Here is a 27,871-nt window from a genome sequence, read left to right on the forward strand (position 1 = left end):
GTGCCCTACCCTACTCTAGACCTGTGGGAGTTTAAATAGCTGCAACCCCAGAGCAGTGATTGCATTTTTAGGTGTTAGCTAATTGGCTACAAAGTTTGTCTGTCTTCTTATTTCGGGGGAGGTGGGAGGGGGTCAGAGGAAGGGCTGCTCAGGGGAGGCAGATTTGTTCGCTTGTGCGCATGCGCAGAAAACTTCATTCCGTTAGCTGTCAAAGCAGAACGTTCCTACTTTGTTTTCCATGGAGCTAACTTAGGGAAGAGGGGGAACTACGGAAACTTGTCCAGAGTTTTGAGGAGAGGAAACACTACAAATTTTTTAAAGTTTGAGTGAAGAAACATGTCTTTAGCGAACTTTATAGGGAATATTCTTTCTTTGACAACGACAAGGACCGACGTTACTTTCTTTACTCTGAAGTGCTAACGGCTGGTCCTGCCTTGGAAAAAGCAGCAGCAGCCCTGTTCGTGTGTACTATGCTTTAAGTTTTTATGTTTTCACTTCATAAAGACTTTATAACCCCGAGTAACATTAAAATATGGTAGTTTCGCTGTCGAGTGGCGTTGACTAGAAAGGGGAGGAAAACAGGAAAGTTAGGGCTGGACAGGTAGCAGCCCTCGTTGCGATGGGCAACCGTGGGATGGAGGACCTGATCCCGCTGGTCAACCGGCTCCAGGAAGCTCTGAGCACCGTGGGACAGAGCTGCAGCCTCCACCTGCCGCAGATCGCCGTGGTGGGCGGCCAGAGCGCGGGTAAGAGCTCCGTGCTGGAAAACTTTGTTGGCAGGTAAGATCATCATCACTCAACTGTTAACAGAAAAAAAAAAAAAAAAAAACCTTTGTGCGTGAATCACTCCACGTGGAGTTTCACTATCTGCAGGGGCGCATCCAGAATGAAGGGGGAATCTCGGAGTGACTAAAACAAAAAGCCAAAACAGAACTTCAGGTTTATGTATTCGTATGTTCTGTTGGAAATTTAAAACCTTTACATTTTAAACAACCTAATAATTTGTATACTGTGTTTATTAGTAACAACACACCAAAAAAAATCAGCTGATTTGGTGTGTTGTTTTGATATGTTAGGACATTTTTAAATTCCTGCAAAAAGTTGTCAATTATGCTAAATTACTGTTCCTATTACATGAATATCTATATTCACAGAAGAATGTTATTCCTCTCCCTAAAAGCCATGCATTAAAATATTAGGAGCAGAGATACTAACATCATAAGGTGTCCATTCCGGACCACCTCTTGGTTGTCCCACTGCATAAGTTTGAAAATGTGGAAAAGTGCACAGGTGGGGTTAGTTTTTCAGCCAAAGTTATTCATCACATCCTTATGTTTGGGATTTATTTATGCTTATCTAATAATATGCTGTAAGAAATTTGACATGTATTATAGTTAGTTAACAGATGTTTCTATTGACGTAAAGCCATACAGAGAAGAAACTCTGGCACTTTATTAATTATGAATTAATAAAGTGCCAGTTCTACCAAGAACTTCCTCCAAGTTCTTGGTAGAACTTGGAGGAAGACTGAAAAGACAAAGGATAAATGCTATGCCTTACACAATCTAGTATTGCTGGTTCTAACCTGAATTGTAAGCCTGCCTCACACACATTTGCACCAAAAAAACCCCACATTTATATGTCCATTATCTATACCAGTTGCATTTGCAAGGTGCCGGGACACAGTGGAAGAAAACTGGAGTATCTGGTAAAAACTCAAATGCATGTGGAGAACATTAAGTCTCTATAGAGAAAGGGCACAGGCGAAGATTCAAAATTAGAACCTCCTTGCTGCAAAGCGTACGTCCTAACAACTGCTCCACCAACACATTTTATTATGTGTCATGTCAGAAACATTGAAAAAAAAAATCTGAATTCCCCTTTTCCAAATATATTGCTTTCAATATAAGCCTTCTCAGTAATATAAAGTGGCAAACAATGCCATAAGAGGCATTCAAATTCTCTTTGGTATTTCCAAAAAAAGAAATATTTAGGGGGTAGGAGTTTATAAGTTCTCACTTCTTCCTACCCCATTTTGAGCATGATATGTTAACTGAAACAAAAAATCTGTATTTTCTCTTCTTTTTTATGCACTTCTTGTTACTGTGCACTATTTTATTTTTATATTTGTATCATGTTCGAATAAAATTTCATTTCATTTCATTTCAATATTTTGTAAATCTCAAATTGTGTTTGAAAAACCTTTGCTCAGTGTGAAGTAATTTTGACATCTTACTCGTCTAAATATGCAAGATGCTGAATTAGAGATGGTAAAATGTCTGTGCTATCTAAACAGCGCTTCAATTTCCAAATCATATACCAGCTTCAGTAACATATGCCAACAGCAATATTTCCTCCACTGTGCGCAGCATAGGTGGTGCCTGCTTCCTATTGACTGGACATGCAAGTAGGAAATAGAAAGCTATTTCTGGGCTTAACTGGGTTAAAGCCATACCACCAATATTAAAAAGCACCACTGCTACATTTTATTAAATACTTCTGAACGGCAATAATTTAATGCTCTTAATTTACAGCATAAACAGAAGTGTAGGGAGTGATGAGGAATAGAAAAGGTCTAATGAATATGATCTAAGCTTCTGCCTAATTTGTAGCTATTTAGTTTAGATTTTTCTGCTTTCTGTTTTAAAAGTGTCTCACTCTGGATATTTTCTTTTTATTTAGAGAAGTTCATGACTTGTGGGAAGGATGGACATTTATTAGCTGGTGTTTGAGTCGTCACCCTTTTGTGGGTCAATTTATCAGCAATTTGTCCTTCAAAAATCTGTATGTTTGTTGTTATTGATCACTCTCAGAACTATTTCTGGATCTTTATTAATTTGTCTTCTATTCCTTTAATCTTCTATCCAAAAAAAAAAAAAAAATCAAATCTATTGATACTACAAGTCTTACATGCATAAATTTGTAAAGTACTGTGGGGTGATTTATTTGGTCTAAAGTAAAACAATAAGGGCCTCTCGGCGACCAAGTGAAACGGATATTTCAGGTTTCAGTGTTTGTGTGTTCTACATCATGGAGTCCGACAGAGCGTCCTGGACATGTTTGCCAGTGTGAAGTGGTGGATGCCAGGCGTGGCGTTGTGACGGCACTCAGAGCAGCAGTTTATCTCACACGCAGGCTTTGTTGAAGGCGGTAATGAGGACTGAGGTCAACGTGACTCCTGGAGCACAATCGTAGTCAGCTTACAAGTTATTCATATGAGTAAAAACGGCCCGAACAAAGCCTTATTTTGTCCCATCTTCCCTAGACGGATGAAAGATTTCATGGTTTTAAAAATACTACTTCTCTCTTGGTGAATAGCGTGGTTGTTTGAATAGGTTACAAAGCAAACTGAAGCAGCAGTTGTGATGAACACACCAGTTCCCATCTGTGTCCATGTTGATATTTTAGCCCTGTTTTGCAGGCCTTTGTTTCAGGATTGTGTTATGACAATCCTTTCTGTAGTGGACCTCAGAAGCTGTCTGACCGGCAACAGGATGTAGTAAAACAAACTTCCTGAATAGGATTTTAATAGGAAAGGGGAGGGTTATTTTGCCCCCTCTGCGTCACTTTCATCAAGTAATAATCTGTACGTTTGGTGAAAACCATTTTTGTGGTCTTTGTCATCAAGTTTGTCCTGCCAGTGCTATGTAAATTGTATGACGCTTCGTATTAGGAAATCATGATATCATCATTGCAGTTATTGTCATAGCTTGGTTTGTTCCAAATAAAAACCATGTTTCTGAAACTGCTGCTTGCCTGTTGTCTGTCTGTGTGTGTGCGCGTGTGTGTATGTGTGGGTGTGTCTGCATTTTTTATTTTTTCAAAATCGGTCTTCCTTGCCTAACAGAGACTTCCTTCCACGGGGTTCAGGAATTGTCACACGGAGACCGCTGATCCTTCAGCTCCTAAACTCAAGCGCAGGTAAACATCACAGATGCAGTTCATGTGTCACTCCCTAGTACGTCCTCCCTGTTACCACTAGATGGCAGTACATGTTATACCTTAAAAGGCTGGAGTTGTGTTAAACACTCCTTTGCTTTTTCTCGTTTAATAAAATGCTTCCAAATAGAAGTAGAATTGCTTTAGCACTGTGTTGGTGATGACGAGAGTCAAGCAGACATCTACTGATGGCGTCGCGCTTGTTTCACTGATGTTTCTTTTGCTTACTGTGTCCTTCAAGAATACGGGGAATTCTTCCACTGCAAGGGAAGGAAGTTCACAGATTTCGGTGATATCCGCAGGGAAATTGAGTCGGAGACACGCAGACTCACAGGATCAAATAAAGGCATCTCTCCTGTCCCCATCACCCTCAAGATTTACTCACCTCATGGTAACGCAGTTTGTCTTTCCTGTGTTTCTCAGTTCCTGTCCACTAGATACCATATATCTGGTATATCTGGTATAGCTGTGACCTGTGTGTGTTTATTTCTGTGCTTAAAGTGCTGAACCTGACTCTCGTGGACTTGCCCGGCATCACCAAAGTACCTGTGGGAGACCAGCCAGCAGACATAGAGTACCAGATACGAGACATAATCATGCAGTACATCTGTAAGGAAAACTGTCTTATTCTGGCTGTCACGCCCGCTAACACTGACCTGGCCAACTCAGATGCACTTAAGCTGGCCAAAGACGTCGACCCGCAAGGTAACTTGCATCTATCTGGGGGATGACTGGCAGATTTTTGACTCATTAAGTTCTTGTTTTCGATTGAAAACTCTCGATTGTGTTTACATATCCCCAGCAAATGGAGTATCAGAAATGATGTTGACCAATGAAAGTGTTAAAGATTCCCCTACTGACAAACACTGGTTAACCAAGCTCAGCTGATTAGTAGCCAGTATAGATGAAAAGCACACTGGACAGTGAAATAACTTGAAACTGACAAAAAGGAATTTGTTGAAACAGAATCATAAAAAAAAATAATGAGACAGGCCTGGACATTATGGAATCTTGAGCAAAACACTTAAAGTCAATACGATTGATAGTAAAAAACTAGGACTGAGGCAGTAAGCCATTTAAAGCTTTATTGCAGAGGCTGCCTTTGTGGAATAGCTTTGCTGCTGATTTATTCTTACAGATGGAACAGGAAAGCTAGTTTCAGAGATATATGTGCAATAGGGAATCTTAGTGGAAAAATACAACAATAATTGTACATTATGAATCATTATATTATGTTTCTAATATTATGTTAAGTGTGTGTAACTGTTTTTGTGATAAATGTATTTTTTTGATGCTGTAGACCCTGGGAAGAGTAGCCATTGTTACAGCAATGGCTAATGGGGATTCACATAAACAAACAAACAAACCATGACACTGTGTGAAAACAAATTAGCATATCTTAGAAGAATATGCTCCTGATTAATAAAAAATATATATATTTTGGCCAAAGTTTAAGAATGTATTTGAAAGCTGATATAACATTGATATTATATATTGTAAAAAATAAATAAATAAATAAATAAATATAGTTTTTTGTTTTACCTCGCCTTAGGTCAGCGGACAATTGGTGTAATCACAAAGCTGGATCTGATGGATAAAGGAACTGATGCTAAGGAAATACTAGAAAACCGGTTGCTCCCCTTACGCAGAGGTTTGTTGACAAAAAGAAATTATCTTTTATTTTTGAATAATTTGTCACACTTCCAGTCTTAGCCACTTTTTTTTATTATTATAACTGAAATAGTGTGTAGATCATGCCTACACGCATACATTTGTACTTTGTAACAATCTACGTTGCTGTTGAGTGGTTAGGGGTGAGAAATGTGGACAATGTAGACTGCAGGCGTTTTGAGTGTGTGAGGGAGAGAGTGTGTCTATGTGCAGAATGAGTAAAGCATCTCCAGTTGCTGGGATCCTTCATGCTTCTCCTGCAGTGGAAATCCATTAGCCATGGGAGCCCACTGGTATAAGTGCTCATGTAGCAGCACTGAGCTGAGCATTACATTTGAAGTCTCCTGCTATTACATCTATCACTTTTTCTAAGTCAGGGATTTGGCCCACTTCATACAACATGCCCCTCTGTAATACATACACACAAATTTCTCACTGTTGTCATAATGGGGAGAAAAAAATGGCTGTAAGGGAAAAGTTCCGAGCTGAATTTGTCTCACATGAGAAGACTTTCTATCTTGCAAAAGTGTCCACACCATTCAAACCTTTCCACATTATGTCATGTTACAACTGCAAACTTTAGCATGTTGTAAATTTTATATGAGTATCATACGCAAAATAGTACATTATTGTAAAGAAAATGATGCAAGGTTACAATTTTTGCTGGTGTTTGACAAATGAAAATCTAAAAAGTGTGGCATGCTTTTGAATTCAGTCTCCCTGAGGCAATACATTTGCAGATCCACCTTCTGCAATAGAAAGCTGTATCTCTTTCTGGGGTGTGTCTGTATCATTTGGTTGGAAGCTGAAATTGTTGCTCACAGCTCAAGCTTAGTCAGGCTGGATGAAGAACAACTGATTTTTTCACACATATTGCCACAGACGATCATTTGGATTTGAAGTCTAGATTTTGACTGGGCCATTTTGTCTGTTGAAAAGACTTTGACCCAAACTGTTATATTGCTGACAGGGTTTTTGCAGTTATGCCACACTCCATTTTTAGATAAATTAAACAGTTCTCTGTGAGTTATTGAAGCTTGGAGTATTGTTTTTATTACTTAACAAACCTCTGGGGGGGTTCACTGAATAGCTACTTATACTAACATTAAACGACTCACAGGTGTAGTTTGCACTGCAATTGATTTAGATGTATAAGTCAAAGTGGCTATACCCACAAAATATTTGCTCCACATTTTTAAAAATAATTTCTTATTTACACAAAACATATCATTTTCCTTTTAATTACTGACATTTACAATTACTGACAACCAGGTTAAATCATGAAAGTTTGTGAATGTAACGTCTACAGGGGTGAAAAAGTTCAAGTGACGTGAAGAACTACATTGTTGGTGTAGCCTACAGTGACCAGATGCTCATTGCTTGTGCTTTACCTCTTCCTCCTCCAGGTTACATAGGGATTGTGAACCGCAGCCAGAAGGACATTGATGGGAACAAGGACATCATGACAGCCCTGGAATCAGAGAGAGATTTCTTTATGTCCCATCCAGCCTACAAACACATTGCTGAACGCATGGGGACCCCATATTTACAAAGGATACTCAACCAGGTTAACGTCAATTCCCGCATGCCTACTTGGGATCAGAAACGCGTTGCACTTGAGCATTGACAGTACTTGTTTGCAGCAACTGACAAACCACATCCGGGAAGCGCTGCCGGCCTTTCGCAGCCACCTACAGAGCCAGCTTCTGGCCTTGAATAGAAAGGCTGAAGAATACAGGAAGTTCAGTCCAGACGACGCTTCACGCAGGACCAAGACGCTGCTACAGTCAGTCGCTCTTTGTGTTTATTCTTACGTGCGCCTTCTAATTGATGCGTATGTGGATGTCCAGTGTGTTTTTCTGTCTTTAGGTTGGTTCAGCGTTTGGCTGTTGACTTTGAGAAGCTAATCGAAGGGTCCGGTGACAAAGTGGACACAGTGACACTCTCTGGAGGCGCTAGGATCAACCAAATCTTCCACGAACGCTTCCCCAATGAGCTGGTCAAGGTATGTGTGTTTGAGTTGCGCTTGGCAAGCGGCGATACAACTGTTCTCTGATGAGTTATGATCCTCAGTAGCTGTAATGTTGAATTGTAATGGTGTGATGTCCTCACCAAGATTGAGTCTGACGAGAGGAAGCTCCGCCAGGAGATCAACTATGCCATCCGAAACATACATGGAGTCAGGTGCAGTACAGAGTTCAGCCCCCTTTCCTCATTTGTAGTCTTCAGTTCCAAAATATAATTCTGTTTTTTTTTCTCCCCTCACAGGACAGGCTTGTTTACACCTGACATGGCATTTGAAGCCATAGTAAAGAAACAAATAACAAGTCTTAAAGGGCCGTGCATTAAATTCATTGACATGGTCAGTCAGGAACTGATTACGACTGTTTACCAGTGTATTAGCAAGGTATGAAAACGCTGTACTTTGCAAATGTGTTCAGACCCATTAAACTCTCTCTTTTTATAAAAATGAAAGGGAAAAAAATCTAAAAAGTGTGGTGTGCATTTGTGTTTAGCCCCCTTAACTCTGATACCTTTAAATAAAATCCAGCCCAACCCAATTGGCTTAGAAGATCACCTAAGTAATAAATGAAATCCATCCTTGTGCAGTTCAATCACAGTTTTCTGTAAAGAACTTAAGAGAACAAACACATCATGAAGACAACAGAACGCAGCAGACAGGTTAAGATTCTGGGAACATTTAATATAGTGTTAAATTAAAAAAAAATAAATTAAAAAAAGAAGAGACTCGCTCTTAAATCCATCATCAAAAAGGTAGAGAATATGGAACAACTGGAAACCTAAGAACAAATGGCTGCCCTCCGAAAACTGACAATGCAGACAGAGGGAAATTGTCAGAAGGCCCATCATTACTTTTTTGCAGCTGCAGAGATTCATAGCTAAGAGGGGAAGAATCTGTTAACAGGACAGTTATTAGTCCTGTAATTCACAAATCTGAACGTTACGGAAGAGTGGCAAGAAGAAAGTCAGAAGACTCATCATTTAAAGTTTTCCGCAAGCCATACAGGGGACACATCAACCTGTGAAAGAAGGTTGTCTGGCCACATTAGACCAAAATAAAGTCTTCTGGACTGTTTGTGTGGAGGAAAACTAAAACTAACCTGGAACACACACCGTTGCTGCAGTAAAATACAATGGAGGTTGCATTATGTTGTGGGGATACCATGTTTTCAGTTGGGATCATCTGTTTTCCTCCGATAAAAGATGATCGGAGGATGAATGGAGCTGAAAGACTTGAGACAAATGTTCTACTTTCCAGCAGTACAACATAAATCTACAGCCAGAGATACCTGAAATATTTCAAATCAAATATCAAATCCTTGCCCTCTTGTTTTAGACAAAAAATTGTTAAACAAACTTTTTTCAAAAAATTTTTCATTTTCCTTCCACTTGTCCTACTTTGGTTCAGATTGTCACATAAAATCCAGAGAAACTACATCGGGGTTTGTGTGTCATATCGCTAAAAAATAATGCGGCAGCGTTAAAGGGGTTATGAATGCGTTTGAAAGGCACTCTGCATGTCTGGTGTGCGTTCGTCGTACATTTAAAGCCGCCGCCGTATGTGATTTCCGTTCTGTTTCTTCCACACAGCTCAGCGCCTTTCCCCAACTGCGAGAAGAGACGGAGAGGATTATTATCACTGAAATCCGAGAGCAGGAAAATAAATGCAGAGACCAGGTTGTTCACACACACACTTACACAGTGCAAAGGAAAATATTTTAGGTAATTTAGCTGAAATAACAAAGTGTATAACGGCCCATTTCTCTGATTAATGTCTCCTCTGTTTAGGTCTTGTTGCTTATTGACATCCAGCTTGCCTACATAAACACCAAACACGAGGACTTTATTGGCTTCACTAAGTGAGTTGCTGAATTTGTATTATTGGGAAATAGAAGTTGAAACAAGGAGTGAGAATATCTGCTATGTATCCCTCTCAGCTCCCAGCAAGTGAACAGCCAAAGCAATATGAACTCTTCAGTACAGATTGCAAGGAACCAGGTGAGTTTTAAGCAGACTTGTTCATTTCTTGTTACTTGCCGTTTTTCACAGAAATTAAGACGGATCAAACATGCTTTTTAAAGAGATTTTCCACTGAACTACCTTGTAATATTCTATTATTTTACAGTGAATTTGGATTCATTTAATCTTTCTACGTTTTGCCACATCTAAAGCTTTATTATTATGTTGTGCGTTATTGATGGGAGTTGTTCTGTTCTGGTAGCTTCAACTTGTTTTGTATGAACTGCAGTCTTAGGTCCTGCAATGAAACCATAATTGTTTTTGAATTTTCCCAGAAATGAAGACTTTTTTTTTTTGTCCCAGTCTGCTATGATTTATTCGTAACACATTTATGCAAAAGCAGGAATAATGGAAAACACATTTCCCGTGCCTTGCATCGGGAACCTTGACGTATGAAGCTGACAGTATTTGTTCAACAGCAGCAGATTGTAACTACGGCCTGGGGAAAATAAAAAAAAAGAACGTCGTGCTCTCTTGCACAATCTATCACAGAGCTTTTACAGTAGTTAGCTTAGAAAGGATCAGCATCTACGAAAAATCCTCAAAAACGCTGTAGATAAAAAAAGCCGAGTTAATGGTGGTACTTTATCTTCTGCTTTTCTACAGGGTGTGGTGTTTCGCTCGAATCGAATAGTAGGAGACAAATCTTTTTTTAGCTGTTTTTCTTTTTTTTTTTTTTCTTTTTCACTGCCGCTGTTTCTTTTGAAGATTTGTATGCCAGATTCAGGCTCCAGGGCTTCGGGGTCAGCATGCTGCTTCTGTTGAACCTTCTTCACATTTTTCTCAGTCGCAATGCCTACACTGCCCTACCGTAACGATATGCATGTGCTTGTTCTTTTCTTATTTTTAAAATATCTACAGATGTTATGCAAGGTTTTTCCTATTTGCAGGATGTATATGCCACATCATGGCATTATGTCCTGTTTCCTCTGGTTTTACTCGTGGCACATCTTTCCTCTACAGTGCATTGTCTGTCACCCATGCTGAACTCTTTCTTCCTGTTTTTTTTCTCAGATCAGCTGGTACTCCTGTCTTTGCTTTCTACAAAGTCTTTACCTGTTTAATAAATCTTTGATTACTAAAACCTAACTGGTGGTAAAATATTCTGGGTACCAGGCAATATCAGAAAACATATGTGATGCATTTTACAACTTACTAATTTGCAAAATCTTCTTTTTTCCACTTAGGTTTACTAAACTGGTTTACCGTTTTTTTTTTTGTTTTTTTTCTACCAGCAAGTTCTATTCTTTGTGTTACTGTGGGGAGAATAATCATTGAAGCTATCTGGTGTTTTTTTCAAGTAAATTTATTTCTGAAAGGGCCAGTTGACATGAAATGAAACAGATCCAGTTGTCGGGACAACCCAAGCGATACACACATACAAAGAAATCAAAAATAATTGAATAAATTAATAATAATGGGATGCAAACTCCAGAATTATGCACTCAAGTGTTAAGTTCTTTCCACTGGATTTTTTTGGTGATTGACTTGGCCACTGAGCAGCTTCATTTTCTTTAGCTGAAACCATTTAAAACTATACTCGGCTCTGTGGTCGGACTCATTATCTAGCTGAAACAAATCCACCACTGTTGTTTTATCTTCACATTCTTATCGCGAACATTTAAGTAACATTAAATCTTTCTTTAATTATATGAAAGCCTGCCATGCTAGAACTACATGCAGAAAAACAGCGATATTATAATATTCCCACCTCCAAACTTTACTGTTGTTACAGGGTTTTTGGGGCGATGTGCAGTTATGTTCCTGCTCCATTTATGATCCATAACAGATATATCCAGAAGGTATTAAATTAACTTCTCTAAATATTTTGTAGCAAGCTACAACATATTTTTTCTTGTGCAGTGAGTTTATGTAGAAATCATTATAGTTAAATACAAAGCTTATAGTTTTTATGGAAAAACTGTAACTGCTGAGTCCAGGTTTTTATGAAGCTCTCTGCCATAGGCAGCTCTCTTTACAGCTGTTCTAACTATTCTTTTTGACTGTCTGAAATCTCACAAGGAGAATCCAGTTGCTGCTGGTTAATGTTTTTTTTTTTTTTCACTTCTAGATTATGATCCAACATTTAGAAATTTAGAATTATGCCTACAACCTGTATCATTTGTATTTTTTCCAAAAACAATGTTGTGATATTCTGTACTGTTAGCTATTATTATATGTTTCTTGTGAGATACTTTGATAATAAGAAGCATGTTTTTGGCACCCATTTAGATCTGAATCAACTTATGTTAGTTTGAATTTATATGATGCAGTAATTTTTTTCGAAATATTTTATTTGCTTTCAATAAGTCTTTGCATCTCATTTTCTTTTGGTTCTTTTGTCATTTATTCCCACTTCATTACAAATATTTTCTGAAATGTTTTTGGTGTTTTTTTTATTTATTGATTGATTGCCTGGGTTGTCACCAACATTTGGTGTGAGTCTCAGCGTGCCCACTAGAAATATATTTACAGAGGGGAAAAAACACGGAGATGGTCAATTATTATTTTCCCCGCCGTATTTCCTTTGCTTAGCGTCTCACTGCTTCCAACAAGCCAAACCTGTCAACATTTCCGCGGTGTTGTCATTGTACTTTCTCAGCTTCTTGTTCTTGGCTGATTTTCAGGTCATACAAAAGGGCTGGCTCACCATCAGTAACATTGGCATAATGAAAGGTGGAGCCAAGGAGTTTTGGTTCATCCTCTCTACAGAGAGCCTATCCTGGTACAAAGATGGAGAGGTGAGGCCCCAGATGTTCACATTTTTTTATTTTTTATTTTTTTGCATGTTCATTAAACAAGAAACCCGTTTACAGGTTTTAGAATTAACTCACAATAGTCAAACCAAAACACAGCAGTCCAGTCAGTTCACCCAAAGTTTATTAGCACACATCACAGCTCGGAGCAGTATGCTGAAGTGGTTAAGCACAGGGAATTAGACAGAGTGACGAGCTATTACTTTTGTGATCACAGCTTGAAGAGGTGGTCAAGCCGTTCTGATGTCAGTGGGGCTGCCATCTGTCTGCCTGTCTGTGCCTGCTGTACAGGAGCAGAAGGTCTGCACAGCAAGTGTAGACAGGCAGACACACCACAACAGTCTCATCCGGTCACTGCTGATGACGCTGGAAGAAGGGACGGCCTGAGTATTGGGATGTCGATCAGAAAAGATGGGGAAAAAAAGCATAGCAGCAAAGATTCCAATTAACACCCTAAAACTTAGGAAAAAATAATAGTAATGCTAATGAAATTTGACTTCATTCCTAATCGAATTTCAAATAACGTGGTTTGTTGAGCATTCACGTAGCATGCTTTTGCATATACCATGGCTGAATAGTTTGAAGACCATGTTAAATAGCTAATTAAGGTCTCTGTCTCTTCAGAAAAGTTATGACTGCATTACTTGCAGAACTTCAAGATGCTCTTGAAGTTTTTTTTTTCTCTGTCCATCTAACTCTTGGCTCTCCTCTCCTGCCACCTGGACCTGCAATTGACCCCCACCATTTCACCCATTCATTCCTCCGACACCCCCAGCTTCCCCGTCTTCCTCCCAGTTTCCCCCTCGCTCGTCCCCCCTTTACTCCTCCTTTTCTTCCTCTTCTGGGAGTTCAGGCATTTGGAGCGGCTCACTTTGACACAGCTGGAGCTGCCCCAAGCCAAACTAAGATACACACACACACACACTAAGACTGAGTGGCCTGAGTTGTATACACAGCATACAGAGCACATGTTGGCTCTGATGTAAACAAAGTGGCATGCAAATAGCAGAGAAAAATATACACTCACTCAGACATACACACGGTCACTTTTCAGATAAACAGTGGATTGCTTGAACGCAGCGTTCCAGATGCAGCCCCAGGCGTACACATTGTACACACACTGTGTGTGTTAGAGAGGCCTCTGCTGGTATGACCTTACGAAGCATTTACTTACTCATAGGACATCTGCTAGGAATGATATAAATACAAGCGCCCTTTGGTCACATCAAAACAACAATGACTTGCTGCTTGCAAAACTCAGATTTGCTACCATCTGCGTCTAAGTTGCATCAATGGGTTTTGGCACTGCCGGACAAGTTCTTGGTCAACGCTCGCATCCCCTCCCCATTTTGAGGTTTATCAGCTGTTTGTGTTTGGAAGGCCTGATTACATTCTCAGTCACGCGTGTTATCACAGTAGATCAGATCCGCGGCCTTTGTGTGAACAATCCGCGCGCAGACACGCACGTACAGAGAGTTGCACAAATCAAAACTTCTGCTTCTTCTCTCGCTCGGTTCCCGCCCTCGTAACTCCCCCGCCCACGCACTACCTCCACAGACATTTCTCTTTTCTTTGACTGCTGCCTTCTTTTATTTTCTCTTTTCTTGGGCCTTCGTTGCCTGTTACTCCTTCTTTACTCTGCCTCTCTCAGTCTGGCTCACCCCCTCCCCAAGTCTCCGTCCCTCCCCCCCACCTCTGTGGTTGGCAGTCTCTCTGGGACTGTGCACATTCCTGGCTGGAAAATCTGAAGCTTTGTCCAAACACCAGCGTCCAAGATCTGCCCAGAGAAATCCCACATGGCTGCTCCTATGCTGCAGACCTCCCCTTTGTGACCCTCCCCAGCCCCTCCATCTCAATCCCACCTTTTCTCCTCCCTTACTTCTCCGCAGCAAATACTCCATCTCCCATCTCTCCCACCATCCTCATGTCAGCTAATTACAAGTATCCACACTTTAAAAAAAAAAACTGCAGCTGTGCGTTGCATCTGCTTTCTGTGCATTTGTACCCTGCCTTGACCTCATACCGAGGGCCTAGAATAATAGTTCAGAGTTTAAACTGAGCAGCACACTGAGCAGACACACATTCCTGCACCCATTTCACTGCCAGGGCTCCACCAGGCATCCTGAAGAAAAACAGACGGCTCATGCCTATATACACTCAATCTAGATGCTACTCCTCTGTGTGTGTGTGTGAGAGAGGCCTGCTCCATATCACAAATCCTTTAGTTTCAAGGAAAAGGAGTGGACGGCTTCAAACGCCACAGCTCGGATGCACAGTACTTCGCAAACCGCCCCGATACCACAGAAGACGAATTCCACACATGTATGCACCAACATACGGTACATTCCTGCAAATAAAAGCTATGATTAAGAGCTGTTGTGTTGCATTTCAGATCCACATGCAGAAACTCAAACAAAAAGCTAAAAAAACCCCCGAAAAGGTTGCTGTACAGTCTTGATGCAAGAGGTTTACATTTAATACTAAGGCATTATCACAATGGTAGTCACCTTAAGTCATGCAATTCTTTTCCTTTAGCTTTTACTCTCTGACTTAGACATTCCTTCTCTTTTACAGACGACAACTGAAAAATCTACAAAATCGATATCACTTGTCTTGACATTGAACTGATTTCTATGTAACAAAAATTAGAACTGAACAGACTGTTGAAAGCATTTGCACATCTTGCACAACACGACAATGCTAGACCATACAGTTGCCCGAGCAAAGACTACGTGCTAGTTGTCATGTCCTTGCAAGCAGATGCTGCTGATGTCTTGGCCGTTGATGCTCTTCCATGCACAGTCTAACCAATGTGCAGACTACTGTACACCAGAAAGATCCTGAACAGGTAGTCTGAACACTGGGATGACGGAGCAGGACCCCTTTTCTTGTTTTCTCTTCCCTCTCTCCGGCCTCGCCCCTTCCATCAGTGGTCGTCGGCTAGCTCTCCCGCCAGAAGCCAGAGGACGAGTTGGCGAAAAGTTTCCTCTATAATTCAGCTGCTTTTCCCGCTATCCGGTCTGGACGCCAGGTCGAGGGAGTAAGAGGTCTTCATGTGCATCGGACATCCACTCCAGTGGGTGTCTGTCCTGCACGGACGTTAGCGTATGTCGGGCCGGCTGTCCGCAGGACTGTGTCCCAGCTTAGTATCCAGTCTTGACGTGGCACATTCGCTCATTCAGCCAGAGATCTGCCTGTTCACTCTGGGAAGGCATAAGGAAATAAGGGGAGTGAGAGACGGAGAGAGAGTTAGGGAGGAACTTAGCAGCCATATATGGGTTGATGGAACCCATGGGGAATCAACTTTGCAGTGGTCTGGATTTTTTCGCCATTTCTTCTTCACTGCCTCCTCTGCTTTCCATGTTCCTCAAAGTTTCCTTGTCTACTTTTGTAAAATTCACTTCCCTCTATCCTTCTTGTCATCCCCTATCCGTCCTCCTCCTCTCTTTTTACATCTATACTTTCTACTTCTACCCCATCAGAGCACCCTATACTCACTCCATTCCCCTCCCCTCTTTCTAAAGCGATCCCAGATGTTGCTGTACTAGCGCCAATCGCGTTCTGTCATTTTTTTTTTTTCAATGTCTGTTACAGGAAGTGGGCCTCTTTTTAAAAAAAAAGGAAAGGGGAGAAAAGGAAGAGAGTCATAGGGTTCAGGGGAGCACTGAGAGAGGGAAGACCTAAATGTATTGTCAAATCTCCAGTACGCATGTTTGCACTTCTTAACTCACAGAGCATCCAGGACAGTTAGCAGATACTCTGCATCCTCAGCTTTCTATGGATGTCGTTATTTATTTTACAACATCCATGGCTGTTCCTATGACTAGTCTTTCTGGAAGGCCTCTTCTCCAAGGTTAGTCAGAGGGGCTGGGGAAGAATGAGGGGGAAGGGCTGCGTTTCAGGAGAAATGTTGTGTTAGAGCTTTAGTCCTGAGTAATGACTTTCACATGTGGGCCCGGCATCTTTCTTGCTTTTTTTTTGTACTCCCCTCTTTTCCTCCCTCCCCTCTTCACTTCGACATCATACCCTGCCTCCATACCGTCTGGTTCTCCTCACACCGGCTTCTCAACTCCTTCAGCTGTTTTCTGCCATTCAAGAGTCTCAGTGTAGAAACTTATAGACATCTCTTTGGCTCTTTTCTGCGGCGTATCTGTTGTCTCTTTTGTCTGTGAGTGAGTAACTGGGCAGCAGAAGAATTATCTCGTAAACAGTGCCTTGAAATGTGTGCTTATCTCTTTTTATCATGTTAAAACAATGAAGTTTAATTTAGTTTATTGAGATATTATGGGATGGTTCATCACAAAGTAGTGTGGAGGGAAAATGATACATGGATATCAAACGGTTTTACTAATAGAAATCTGAAAAGGCGTGGCACCCGTTTTCTTTCAGTTTCCCAAAAAGTCAATACTTGGTAAAACCACATGAAATTATAGCTTCAGGGTTTTTTGCTGTATGTCTCAGCCAGTTTTGAACATCTCAGTGCTTTTTTTTTTTGGTCCTTTGCTGCATCTGCGTCTGTGAATGTCAGTTTTCAAGTTTACCACAGATTCTCAATTATACGTGGGCCCAGACTCTGACTGTACAGTTCTGCTACACGATTATGCTTTGATCTGATTTAGCACTGATTGTACAGAGCATCCAGAAAGCTTTTTGACGCCGCTTCACTTTTTCCACATTTTGCTATGTTACAACCTTATTCCAAATAATTAATCTCTTTCCTCAAAATTCCACACACAAATATTTAATTATGGCAATGTGAAAAAATTTGCCAAAACAGTTCTCGATGTGTTTTGCAAATTCGTTAATAGCAGAAAATGAAGACATGACATTTGCGAAGGGAATAACACCTCATAAAGCTAAGCTGTTTCTACTGATCATCCTTGAGATATTTTCACAACCTTAAATGGTAAATTTAGTTGATTGGACTCGGTTTGGAAAAGGCACACACCTGTCTATGTAAGGTCCAACAGTTGACGGTGCAGGTCAGAGGTCAAACATCAAGTATGAAATCAAAGAAATTGTCTGTAGACCTCAGAGACAGTATTGTCTTGAAGCCCAAATCTGGGGAGGGATACAGAAAAAAAAATCCTGCTGCTTTGAAGGTTCCAATGAGCTCAGTGGCCATCATTGGTTAATAAAAAAATCTTGGAACCTCCAGGACTCTTCCTAGAGCTGATCAGCCATCTGAACTGCACAATCTGGGGAGGAGGGCCTTAGTGAGGGAGGTGACCAAGAACCTGACGGTCACTCTGTCAGAGCTCCAGTGTTCCTCTATGGAGAGAGAAGAACCTCCCAGAAGGATAGCCACCTGCAGCAATCCACCAGTCGGGCCTGTATGGTAGAGAGTTCAGACAAAAGACACTTCTTAATAAAGGACACATGGCAGCAACTCTGGAGTTTGCCAAAAGGCACCTGAAGGACTCAGATCATGAGACGCAAGATTCTCTGGTCTGATGAGACAAAGATTGAACTCTGGTCTGAATGCTAGGCACATCATGTTTGAAAAACAATAAACCAACCACGACTCATCCCCAGGTCAATACCATCCCCACAGTGAAGCATGGTGGTGGCAGGATTATGCTACGGTAATGTTTTGTAGCCGCAGGAACTGTCAGACTAGTCTTGACCTCATTTCTCAGCAGGACAATGACCCAAAACTCATGGCCGAGATCTCAAAGGAATAATTTTCAGAACTCACCTGGAGAGCCAAACCAGAATCCATACTTGAATCCGATTGAACATCTTTGGAGAGATCAGGAAGTAAAATGTCTGCACAGACATCTCCATCCAACCTGATGGAGTGTGTGAAGTAGTGCAAAGGAAAAAACTACCTACAGATAGGTGACCTAAGCTTGCGGGATCAATTTCACAAAGACTTCAAGCTGTAAATGCTTCCAAAATGTAGAAAAAGCTTCTGCCTAAATTTAAAACATTTTCCAACCTCAAATAGTTTACCTTTTAGAATAGTCATTTATGTAGAAACTAATAGATATCCTCTTGATAGATCCTCCCACCTGTGCTGTGGATTCCCGCAGGTGCTCCAAAGATATCTGCCTGTTTTTTATTTTTGTTTTGTTTTTTGTTTTGTTTTTGTTAATTAGTGCTCCGGCCTGTCAGGTTAGGCAGATAGTAACGTCTTTACAGGTTTGCAGTTGTGCCTCTCTTTTTTGGAGAATGGCTTGAACGATCCTCAGTTCATTGTTACAACAAGCTTTGAATTTTTCTTTACAATCTACCCCTACTTTAAATGAACTTTAATTGTGACTTCCCTGGCGTGGTCCTCGGTCTTCATGATGTTAACTATTGTTCTTTCACAATCTTCTGAGGCCTTCATTGAACATTATTTCGGCATATCAGAGTAAAAGGCGCTCGCTATAAATGCATGCTCAACCTTTCATATTTGTATTTGTAAAATAACTTTGGAAATCTAAACCTAAAGTGTCATTTTTCTGATTTACAGTTTAATACAACTTGGTGTCGGTCCATACCATAAAAACCCGAATAAAATCTGTTAAAGTTTGTGGTTCTAACATTACCCAATGTGAAATAGCTCTGCGAAAGTACTGTATAATTGAGGGGCTCTATTAATACAGTAGTCAACAAGTCCTCCTCCCCTCTCCTTGCCCTCCCGTCTCCTGGCCCTTCTCTCTTTAAGGCAGAGAGTGGGATGTATTTACTACCAGACAATTTTTTATCTTTAGCCCCCAAATGAACCTGCCTCAGTCTCTGTTGTCTCTTGCTATCAACACTAATGTTGCCTTTTTTGTGATGTCATATTTTACTCTGCGTGCCTCTGTCAAATTTTATCTTTCCACACTCTTTTCCAGGAGAAGGAGAAGAAGTACATGCTTCCTCTGGACAACTTAAAGCTCAGAGATGTGGAAAAGAGCTTCATGTCCAGCAAATTTGTTTTTGCTATCTTCAACACGGAGTTAAGGTTTGTGTGCGTGCACTTGTGCGTGCGTGTGTGTGTGTGCATGTGTGTGTCTGTGTTTGTTTGGTGAGTCAGCGTCTGAGTCAGAAATGGGAGTGCTGCTCATGTCACCTGTGTGTTCGAGTTGTCGGTGATATTTTATGAGGGTGGACAGTGTCAGGCAAGGAAAAGGAGGAGATGTTAGATTGGTAATTTGCCCTTGCACTAACCCTCTTTCATTCAGCTTCGCCACTTTAACTAAAAGCATTTGCATTTGGGTACTAGAGTACGTCCCAGGCTGTTAAGGGGAAGATTTTATGAGTGTGAAAAAGGGAGAAAAAAGTGAAAGCAGTTGAGAAATGAGAGCAGTGTTTAGGAGCTGGAGCTGACCCAAAGCCTGGCTTGATTGTACAAAAGCATATGGGCTTTGTCTATAATTCCGTTCAGCCCTGTGATTCGGACGCAGAAAAAACCCCCCAAAGTTTGAAGGTGGCCGCAGGCGTTTGAGCATTTGGGTACGCGTCTTCGCAAAGAATGCGCCTGTGGACCGCAGCATACCGACGGCAGGCTCATTAAGCAGCTAATCAAAGCCAGAGAGCTTGGATCAGAGATGAGGCTGCTCATGTTTGGAAAGAATTGCTCGACTCACCACAAAAAGGAGAGCGGGGTGTGGGGGGGGAGAAGAATTGGAAGAGCAGAGAGAAGAAAGAAGGCAGGAGAGAGTATCAGAGCCATCAGCCAGGAATGTGTCAGAGTCTGTCCTGTGGCGCCCCCCTCCCCCCCTCGCCCCAACCCCCTTCACACACACGCGCGCGCACGAACACTCCCCACCTCTTTCTGAGACCTCATGCTCTCTGTTTCTCTTTCTGTGTTTGTGTGTGTGGAGGGGGGCAGACATAGCAGTTGCTTTGTCCCTACATGACAGTAATCAAAAACCTCAGGAAACTTTAAATCTGAGGCGGTTGTGGCTCTGCAAAAATTCCCAAAGCGAGTGAGTGAAAAAGAAAAAAAAAAAATCCAAAAAAATAAAAACCTCCCAGTGCTCATGAGCAGAGCAGAGGCTAGTAAAGATAACAAGAGTGAAATCATGATGTACGTGATAAATCAGACTAGAGAACATTTATAGTATGTGTACGGATGTTAGTGTCTTTCTTGTAGCATAGTAGCGGTCCAGTATTGTCATGGTTGGCCTAACTCCCTCTCCGTTAGGCCACCACACCCTGACATATTAGCCTCACCCATCATAGACCAGTTATAAGCCCACAAACTGAAAGACCATTTCCTGATCTTTCTATAAAACTCTCTCTTTTTGGGGGTTTATTTTTTTGGTACAGCCTTCCCAGTTTCTTGTCTTTATTCCTGCTGTTTTTTTACACAAAGGTTTCGCATTTTTGAGGTTCATTGCTGCATGTTCCGAATGTGAGAGAGGAACAACAAAACAACTGGGCGATTAAAGAAAAATGTTTAACAGATGGGCCACGGCCCCGCTCCGCGGCCTGAAGTTGTGTCTTACTTCGCCGTGCTGGCTCCACAGCCGCTGCACAGAGACGGTAACGCCGACTGAAGTGGGTGGGATGTTTAAGACCAATGGCTAAGGGAAAGATGAGCTTTAAAAGTGGGAAGGTGCATGATGGAAATAACAGCAAAAGGTTTTCAAGCAAATTTATGGGGGCTGAAATTCAGAAATCGTCTTTCTGTTTAAGTGCAGGACTGTCCTTGAATGTTTGCACGAGGGGCCGTTGCCGGTATCAAGGTGTTGCAAGGATTTAATACATTTAAGAAACACAAAACCTTTTACACGATACCGTTCCCACGGTTTAAAGTCCTTGTAATAAGACGCCACAGAAAGAATGAGTGAGTGAGTGAGTGAGTGCGGTTTTTCCCCAACTTACAGGAAAGCAGTGCCGATCAGCTGGCAGAAAGAAGACTCCCACGTTTTGCCCTCACTTACAAGAAAAAAAATCATTCATGGTGTGTAAACTAAAAGAGCCCCACTTATCACTCCTATTATGGAGAGTGCTTCTTTTATTTAACGCTCTAGTATTTGGAGTTTTCTTGCTTAGACTTGACTTTATTCATTTTTTAAAACATATTAACAACATGCAAAATGACCTGTTTTTTTTTTTTTGTTTGTTTTTTTTAACACTAAAGTCGTAGCTCTTGTATATCTTCTCAACCCTAAAACTAAGCCCTTCTTTTCTGTGGTTAACATTTATTTTTTCAAGAGTCTGGTCTTTAAGGGAACATCGAGTAAATGCACTCCAAAGTAAAAAGCAATACCGAAACTTTAAGTTATTTCCAAGTGTTTGGTAGGCATCGTAATTTTTATCTCGTTAGGATACGTGTGCTATGTCTGTAAAGCAGTTGACTGCAGACTACATACCCAAGAGATAGCCCAATCCTGTAACCAGCTACTTTCAGTTCGTCATACTCACACTACCATGCAGAGAGTAAAACAGTTAGAATTTTCTGCATAATAAGCACTTTAAAAATCACATTCAGTTTTGGGGGATGCTTCTTCAATATTTTTCCAATAGTTTATTCATCAAAATCAGATTACCATATAATAGTGTTATCATAGCTGTAACAGTCAAATCATGCTATTTTAGCAGCAGTAGGAATAATTAGTGCTTCCTGACACAACCGGTTTGCACAGATTGTGTAAAATGTTTTTTTCTCTGTCTTCTTCTGCATCAGCTTCTCTTTACACTTGATTTGACTGTAGCCCGTGCTTCATGTAAATCTGCTGAATGCAGCCCAACCACAGAAATATTTTCTGCTTTTTTTTTTTTTTTTATTATTTTTATTTTTTACAAGAAGCCTGTTCTCCCGCTGCGGTTCCCATATTAAAGCTGACCCAGCTTCGGTTTACACAGAACAATCATGCTGCGGTAATCATTACAGCAACAGTCATTCAAAGGGAACACGGGGGAGGCCAGCCCGACCTTCACGAGTCTTCACGCCGTAAATTGGATTGGTCGTAAACATCGTTCAGTATTTTGTTCGACTGATATGTTTCTGATGACTCGATAATAGTTTTTCCTTACCCATTGAGACCGATGGCTGAAATCTCAAAAACTTATTAGCATAGGGAGCACTATTTACAACACACTTAGGACATAGATGTTCTGGTGACATTTACTGTGTCTGACACGGGAAGCAGCGACGGTCGTGATCATTTTAATACAAATACACCTCAATCTGTTGGAATGTGTCTTCCAGTGACGGTTGTTGTCTCAGTAAAACTACATTTTTGTATTTACCTCCCTGATCAATTAGAGCCACATTTTCAGCTACAAGTGTTTAGGGGAATGTCTCTTACAACGTTGCAGATCTAGAAGTGACCCATTCTTCCTTGAACATAGCTCAATCTCAGTCAGAGTGGATAGGGAGCATTTGGAAGCACTAATTTTCGAACCTTTTCAAAGATTCTCGATTGGATTTAAGCCCATGTTTTGACTGGGCCATTTTAACACATCGATATGCTTTGATCGAAGTGATTCAGTTGAATCACTTCAACTGAAGTGATTCAAATGAAGCTTTGGCTGAATGTTTAGGTTGTCCTGCTGGAAGATGAACCTCTGCCTCAGCTTCAAGTCTTACGAAGTCTGTTTCTGTCTGCCTCTCTCTCTATCTCTCTCTCTCTTTCTCTCTCTCTCTCTTTCTGCAAAACTCAAAGTGGGACTTCTCGTACGTTTCTTTTGACGTCAGCTTTCACAGAAGCAGATTTATGGAGTGCACCACTAATTCAATTCAGTTCAAATTGATTTAATTGAGGACAGCACATTAAACAGTGTTACATGTGAAAAGCAGAGCAACCGTTGTTTGGTGCGTAGGTTTTAATAGGTGTCGTGAACCTTTTAACTGCTTCACTGATTAATGTTCTTCTTGCCCAACTTATTGTTATTGGTGGATGTTTGTGTCTTGCTAGGTTTGCACTTGAAGCATTTTCCATTTTCAAATGATAAACTGAACAATTTTCTGTGAGTTGTTTCATAAACTAACCCTACTAACTGCTGTGTGTTTTGGTCTTTATGACGCTGTTCTCTGATGTTCTCTGACAAACGTCTGAGGCCTCCACAGAACAGCAGGATTTAAACAGATATTACATTGCACACAGATGGACTCTATTTACTGATCAGGTGACTTTAAGGCCAAACGTAGTACTGGAATTTATTTAGGGGCATGACAATAAGGGAGGCTGAAAATAAATTCACACTTTTCTGATTTTTGTTTGTAAAAAAAGAAAAAAGTTAAACCTTTATATATTTTTTTCTCCTTCTACTCCACAAATAGGCATTGCATTTTGTTGGCTTATCACATGAAATCCCATAAAATGAAATATACCTCAGCGTGTGGTTGTAACATGTAAACAAAAAATGAAAGGTATAAATGATTTTCTCCCAGCCAGTGTTTACAATTTTTAGAGATTTTGAAATATCTGTCTGTTTGTGTGTGTGTGTGTGTGTGGGGGGGGATTTTTTTTCTCCACTTCTAACATTATTATAATGAATTGCAGAAACGTGTACAAGGACTACAAATGCTTGGAGTTGGCCTGTAACTCTCAGGAGGAGCTGGACAGCTGGAAGGCATCTCTGCTGCGGGCCGGAGTCTACCCCGAGAGAGACGCCGTCAGTACTTTAACCCCCGATTTAGCCTAAATAAATCAAAGCCTGACCTTTGACGCACCACCTGCATGCACCGCACCTTTGTGTCCCATGCACCCCATTGCCTTTGCTAACCTTAAACCCGAGGAACAACCCTGCAGCCCTCTCTCTCCATGCTCCCCCTTTACTCCCCCCCACTTTGCCAAAGTGAAAAAGTGAGCCCTCCACCCCTTCCATCCCGCTCTGTCGTTGGCTCTTTAGCCTGCATTCTTGGTCAGTGATGTCACTGCAACATGTGTGTGTGTGTGTGTGTGTGTTTGTGTGTGTGTGCGAGAGAGAGAGACAGAGAGAGAGAGAGAGAGAGCGTGTGTGTTCTAGTCTGTTTCTAATCAGCAGCTCTCCAACCCTTACCAGTTCAACTTTTTTTTCTTTTCTCTTCTCCCCCTCCTCTCTCCCTCCATCTTTTTTGTTCCCCCCATTCTTGTCTCTTGTTCTTTTTCTGTCAACTGTGTTTCTTCTCGACTCCCTACATGACACAACGTTGCACTGCGTACACATTTATGAGTAACTTTATCCCCGCACTATCTCACGCTGTGCTATGTGTTGTCAGTATGTCAGGTATACTGAATGGTTTCCTGTATCACACAGGCAGAGGAGCAGGAAAACGGAGCTCAGACCTTCACAGACCCTCAGCTGGAGAGGCAGGTGGAGACCATCCGCAACCTGGTTGACTCCTACATGAGCATCATCTATAAGACCGTGAGGGATCTGATGCCAAAGACCATTATGCACCTCATGATCAATAGTGTAAGTTCTTTAGGCCGCACTGTTGAATCGTTTGTCATTCGTGCTTTCCACCATATGAAATTTTAAAATTCGGAGCCAGATTTGCTTTGCCTCCTCGGTTAAGGCTCGTCACATCAGTGTCCGGTCCCTTTGTGCAGGTGAAGGAGTTCATTAGCTCCGAGCTCCTGGCTCAGCTCTACGCTCTGGGGGAATGCTCGGCTCTGATGGATGAGTCACCGGAGCAGAAGCAACACCGCGAGGAAGTGCTCCGTAAACACTCTGCCCTGAAGGAGGCGCTCACCGTCATCGGAGAGATCTCCACCTCTACCTTCACCACCCCGCTTCCTCCACCCGTAGACTCTTCCTGGATACAGCACCAAAGGTACAAATTTGATGGGTTTAGAGGCTCTTGCAGCTGCTGAAATGTCGGTTTTTATAATGTAAAAAAAAAAAAAAAATTAAACTTTGATAACCTATTGTAGATTTCTTCCACATATGGGACATAAATCCAAAAGACAAAGCACCTTCTTCGAGAAAGAAAAAGGAAAAGTTGCAATAATCTTGCGTATAAGTGAACACTTTATTAAAGCAGCTTTTGATTTCTGAATGCAGTTAGAGTGAAACAGGTGAGCAGGAAATAAATGTAAGCGTTCTAAGTAGAAATTTCATTCCTTTTACGTCTTTGCATCCTTTAGCCAAAGTGAATCTTAAAGAAATCTCATTGTGCAATGGTATCAGTCAGGACAAGGGTAAAACAAAACTGACTGCATCACATGTAGACCATGGCACTGAGAAGACAACCACTAATAAATGAGAGACAACAACACAGACAAAAACAAAACAAAACAAAAAAACGACATTTCAGAAAATGAGAGAAACTCACCAGAGAGGCTGAGAAGACAAAGAAAAGGCCTGCAGAAACTTCTTAACAAGTACCGGTTGTGTTGTACATGTGACACCAATCTCCTGCACTTCGTGTTTCTGGACAAGACGGCATTCTTTTCTTCCAAAGTGACCAAAACAAAGCTGAACTTTTACGCCACAGTTCTAAAAAGTAAATTTGGCAAAAAAAAAAAACAAAAAGGGATGTATGCTTGGTCTCACAACGAGACCAAACATACATCCAAATAAACAAAAGAATGACTTCGTTTGATGAAAATGTAAAAGGTTTGAAAATGGTCTAGCCAAAGTCCAGAGCTAATTTCACTGGGAAATTTGTAGGGTTACCTAAAGAGTGCTGTGGACAAGAGATGTTCCTACAATCTGATGGACTTGGACAAAACTTCAGGTCAAGACAGAAGCATGAGTACTGATACTGACCCAAAAGGTTTTTTTAACAAAGGGTGTGCATACGTTTACAGCCAGCTTAAGGCTGATTGTTTTTTTTTTTCTTGTTTTTTTTTGCCCATCCTAAGAGACCTAATTCTATTTGGGGGGTCAGGGGGGAGTTTGAGAAAGTTTATCATCGTTTTGATTTTTACATCACAAAAGCCTGGAATGTCAGCAGGATGTCATGGATACAGGAAACAAGGGGGTGAAAGTTAAGTTATTTGAGGTTCTCTTCTCCCTCCAGCTCAACACACCCCAAAAACTCGGCGACCGCTGGCAGGCCGGTGATCCGGGGCCACGCTCCGCCTGCTCCTAGTGTAAATCCCTCTGGACCCAACTCTTCCTCAGACGGTCTCCAGCAGCTCACCGGTCAACACAACCGCGTCACGACCAGTGTCCCAAGGTGACTTCGAAACAGAGAAATCCTAACCCCAAAACGCAACTCTTTGTATCACGTTGACCCGAAGGCCTCGAAAGATCTGGATATTTAGGCACGCACTCTGCGCAAGTACACAATCACCAGCTACTCTGCAGAGGCACAGGGGCAGAGACTTGATATTTGAGCTGGGTGGGGGTCTGCTGGAAAATGTGTTTCTCATATTCACCCCCCCTTCCCAACAGCCTCAGTAGACAGGACTTTTCTTCTTGCAGCTTTCTACCAGAGCCAGAAACAACAGGCTGAGTTCTTAGTCAAGTTTTCATCTTTACATCAGTCATTCATCTCCCCCCATTTTCCCCTTTTCCTCAAGCATGCATTTGTTTTATGGCCGTTCAGAGTTTCCCCTCATGCAGTAACAATTATTTTTCCGTTCCTCCATATGCCGTTTTCTGGTGCTTTTTCTTCATTTCTTCTCGCTGGTTCCTCCCCTGCTTTTGGCGTGGCTCTTCTTTTTCGCTCTGCCTCATTTCCTCTGTGCTCTCCAATGGTTCCTTAGGTGCTTTCGTGCACTCAGTCTTTCTGTTACTGCCTCTTGCAACCACACTAACCTCTCTTTAGGATTCTCTACATTCACATTGTAGTGTTTCTGGAATTATGAGCAAATAGAAATAAGTCTCGCAAAAGTATTCATAGCCTTTGAACTTTTATGTGTTTTGTCTGCAACGAACGTTTGAAGCCTTCAGAAGGAAAATGGCTGCGCTTGCTTTTTTAAAAGTGGTTTCAGAGTAAAAGGGACCGAGTGCAAAATGGATGACAAGCTTTTCATATTTTATTTGAACAAACATTTTGAAAACGTATACCCTTTTCCGACCAATTAGGTTTATTTCATGTTGGTTTTTCGCAAGATGGAGGTTAAAATGCGAGATAATCTGGAACAGGTTCACTTCGCCATGCCCTGCATGCACAGAAACCGCTCTGGCCAAAGACTGTCCAAACTATGTCCCTCACATGATTTCTCTCAAACATACTCCTCGTCGTCCAACCCTACAGTGATATATTGTGTCTGATCTTCCCTCCAGGAGGCAACCCCCAGCAATCCCAGGTGTGAAATAGGTCCGTTCCGCAGAGCTCCCTTCCAGCTCTCGTTGACCACTACCAAGAAACGCCCATGACCTGCATGATGTATAATCCGGCTGAAGCACTTTTCCTGGGCTTCTTTCCTTCTCCGCTGGGAACTGATGTCTGCAAAATTCACTCCGTCCTGAGCCTGTTTTGTATATAATGTGTCTGCCCATTAAAAGCTGGAATGTGTGTGGCTGTCTGCTGATTCTTCTCAAGTGCCTCAACTATGTATTATATAAACAATATGCTTGAAATTATTCTAATGCAGAAGAATACAAATGTATTGTTCTCACTACTGTTGTTTGTGAATAAAAATGAGTTTATTTTC

General features: G+C 41.3%; 1 protein-coding gene across 3 annotated transcripts; it reads left to right on the plus strand.

The window, feature by feature from the left end:
- The first annotated feature begins 175 nt into the window (after nucleotides 1-175).
- dnm3a (dynamin 3a) lies at nucleotides 176-27,871 on the plus strand. 3 transcript variants are annotated; one of them, XM_007550582.2, is made up of 21 exons: nucleotides 176-780; nucleotides 3,848-3,921; nucleotides 4,181-4,330; nucleotides 4,441-4,644; nucleotides 5,492-5,590; nucleotides 7,017-7,177; nucleotides 7,254-7,396; nucleotides 7,480-7,615; nucleotides 7,727-7,794; nucleotides 7,879-8,017; nucleotides 9,223-9,309; nucleotides 9,421-9,491; nucleotides 9,570-9,630; nucleotides 10,258-10,284; nucleotides 12,279-12,392; nucleotides 19,235-19,344; nucleotides 23,840-23,951; nucleotides 24,576-24,734; nucleotides 24,872-25,095; nucleotides 26,287-26,445; nucleotides 27,501-27,871. In XM_007550582.2, the coding sequence occupies exons 1-21, from the start codon at nucleotides 620-622 to the stop codon at nucleotides 27,532-27,534; spliced, it is 2,493 nt and encodes an 830-aa protein (XP_007550644.1). In that variant the 5' UTR covers nucleotides 176-619; the 3' UTR covers nucleotides 27,535-27,871. The 3 variants fall into 3 exon arrangements, with proteins under 3 accessions (XP_007550644.1, XP_007550646.1, XP_007550645.1); XM_007550584.2 differs by lacking the exon at nucleotides 26,287-26,445; XM_007550583.2 differs by lacking the exon at nucleotides 10,258-10,284.

The sequence above is a fragment of the Poecilia formosa genome, unplaced genomic scaffold (assembly GCF_000485575.1).
Source record: "Poecilia formosa unplaced genomic scaffold, Poecilia_formosa-5.1.2 Scaffold37, whole genome shotgun sequence".
In the NCBI taxonomy this organism is placed as follows: domain Eukaryota; kingdom Metazoa; phylum Chordata; class Actinopteri; order Cyprinodontiformes; family Poeciliidae; genus Poecilia; species Poecilia formosa.

Excerpts from the sequence above, each read along its gene's own strand:
- dnm3a (XM_007550582.2), top strand. The coding sequence starts at position 620 with ATGGGCAACCGTGGGATGGAGGACCTGATCCCGCTGGTCAACCGGCTC. Across the intron at positions 3,922-4,180 it reads GCTCCTAAACTCAAGCGCAG|AATACGGGGAATTCTTCCAC; the intron begins GTAAACATCACA and ends GTGTCCTTCAAG. Across the intron at positions 23,952-24,575 it reads TCTACCCCGAGAGAGACGCC|GCAGAGGAGCAGGAAAACGG; the intron begins GTCAGTACTTTA and ends TGTATCACACAG.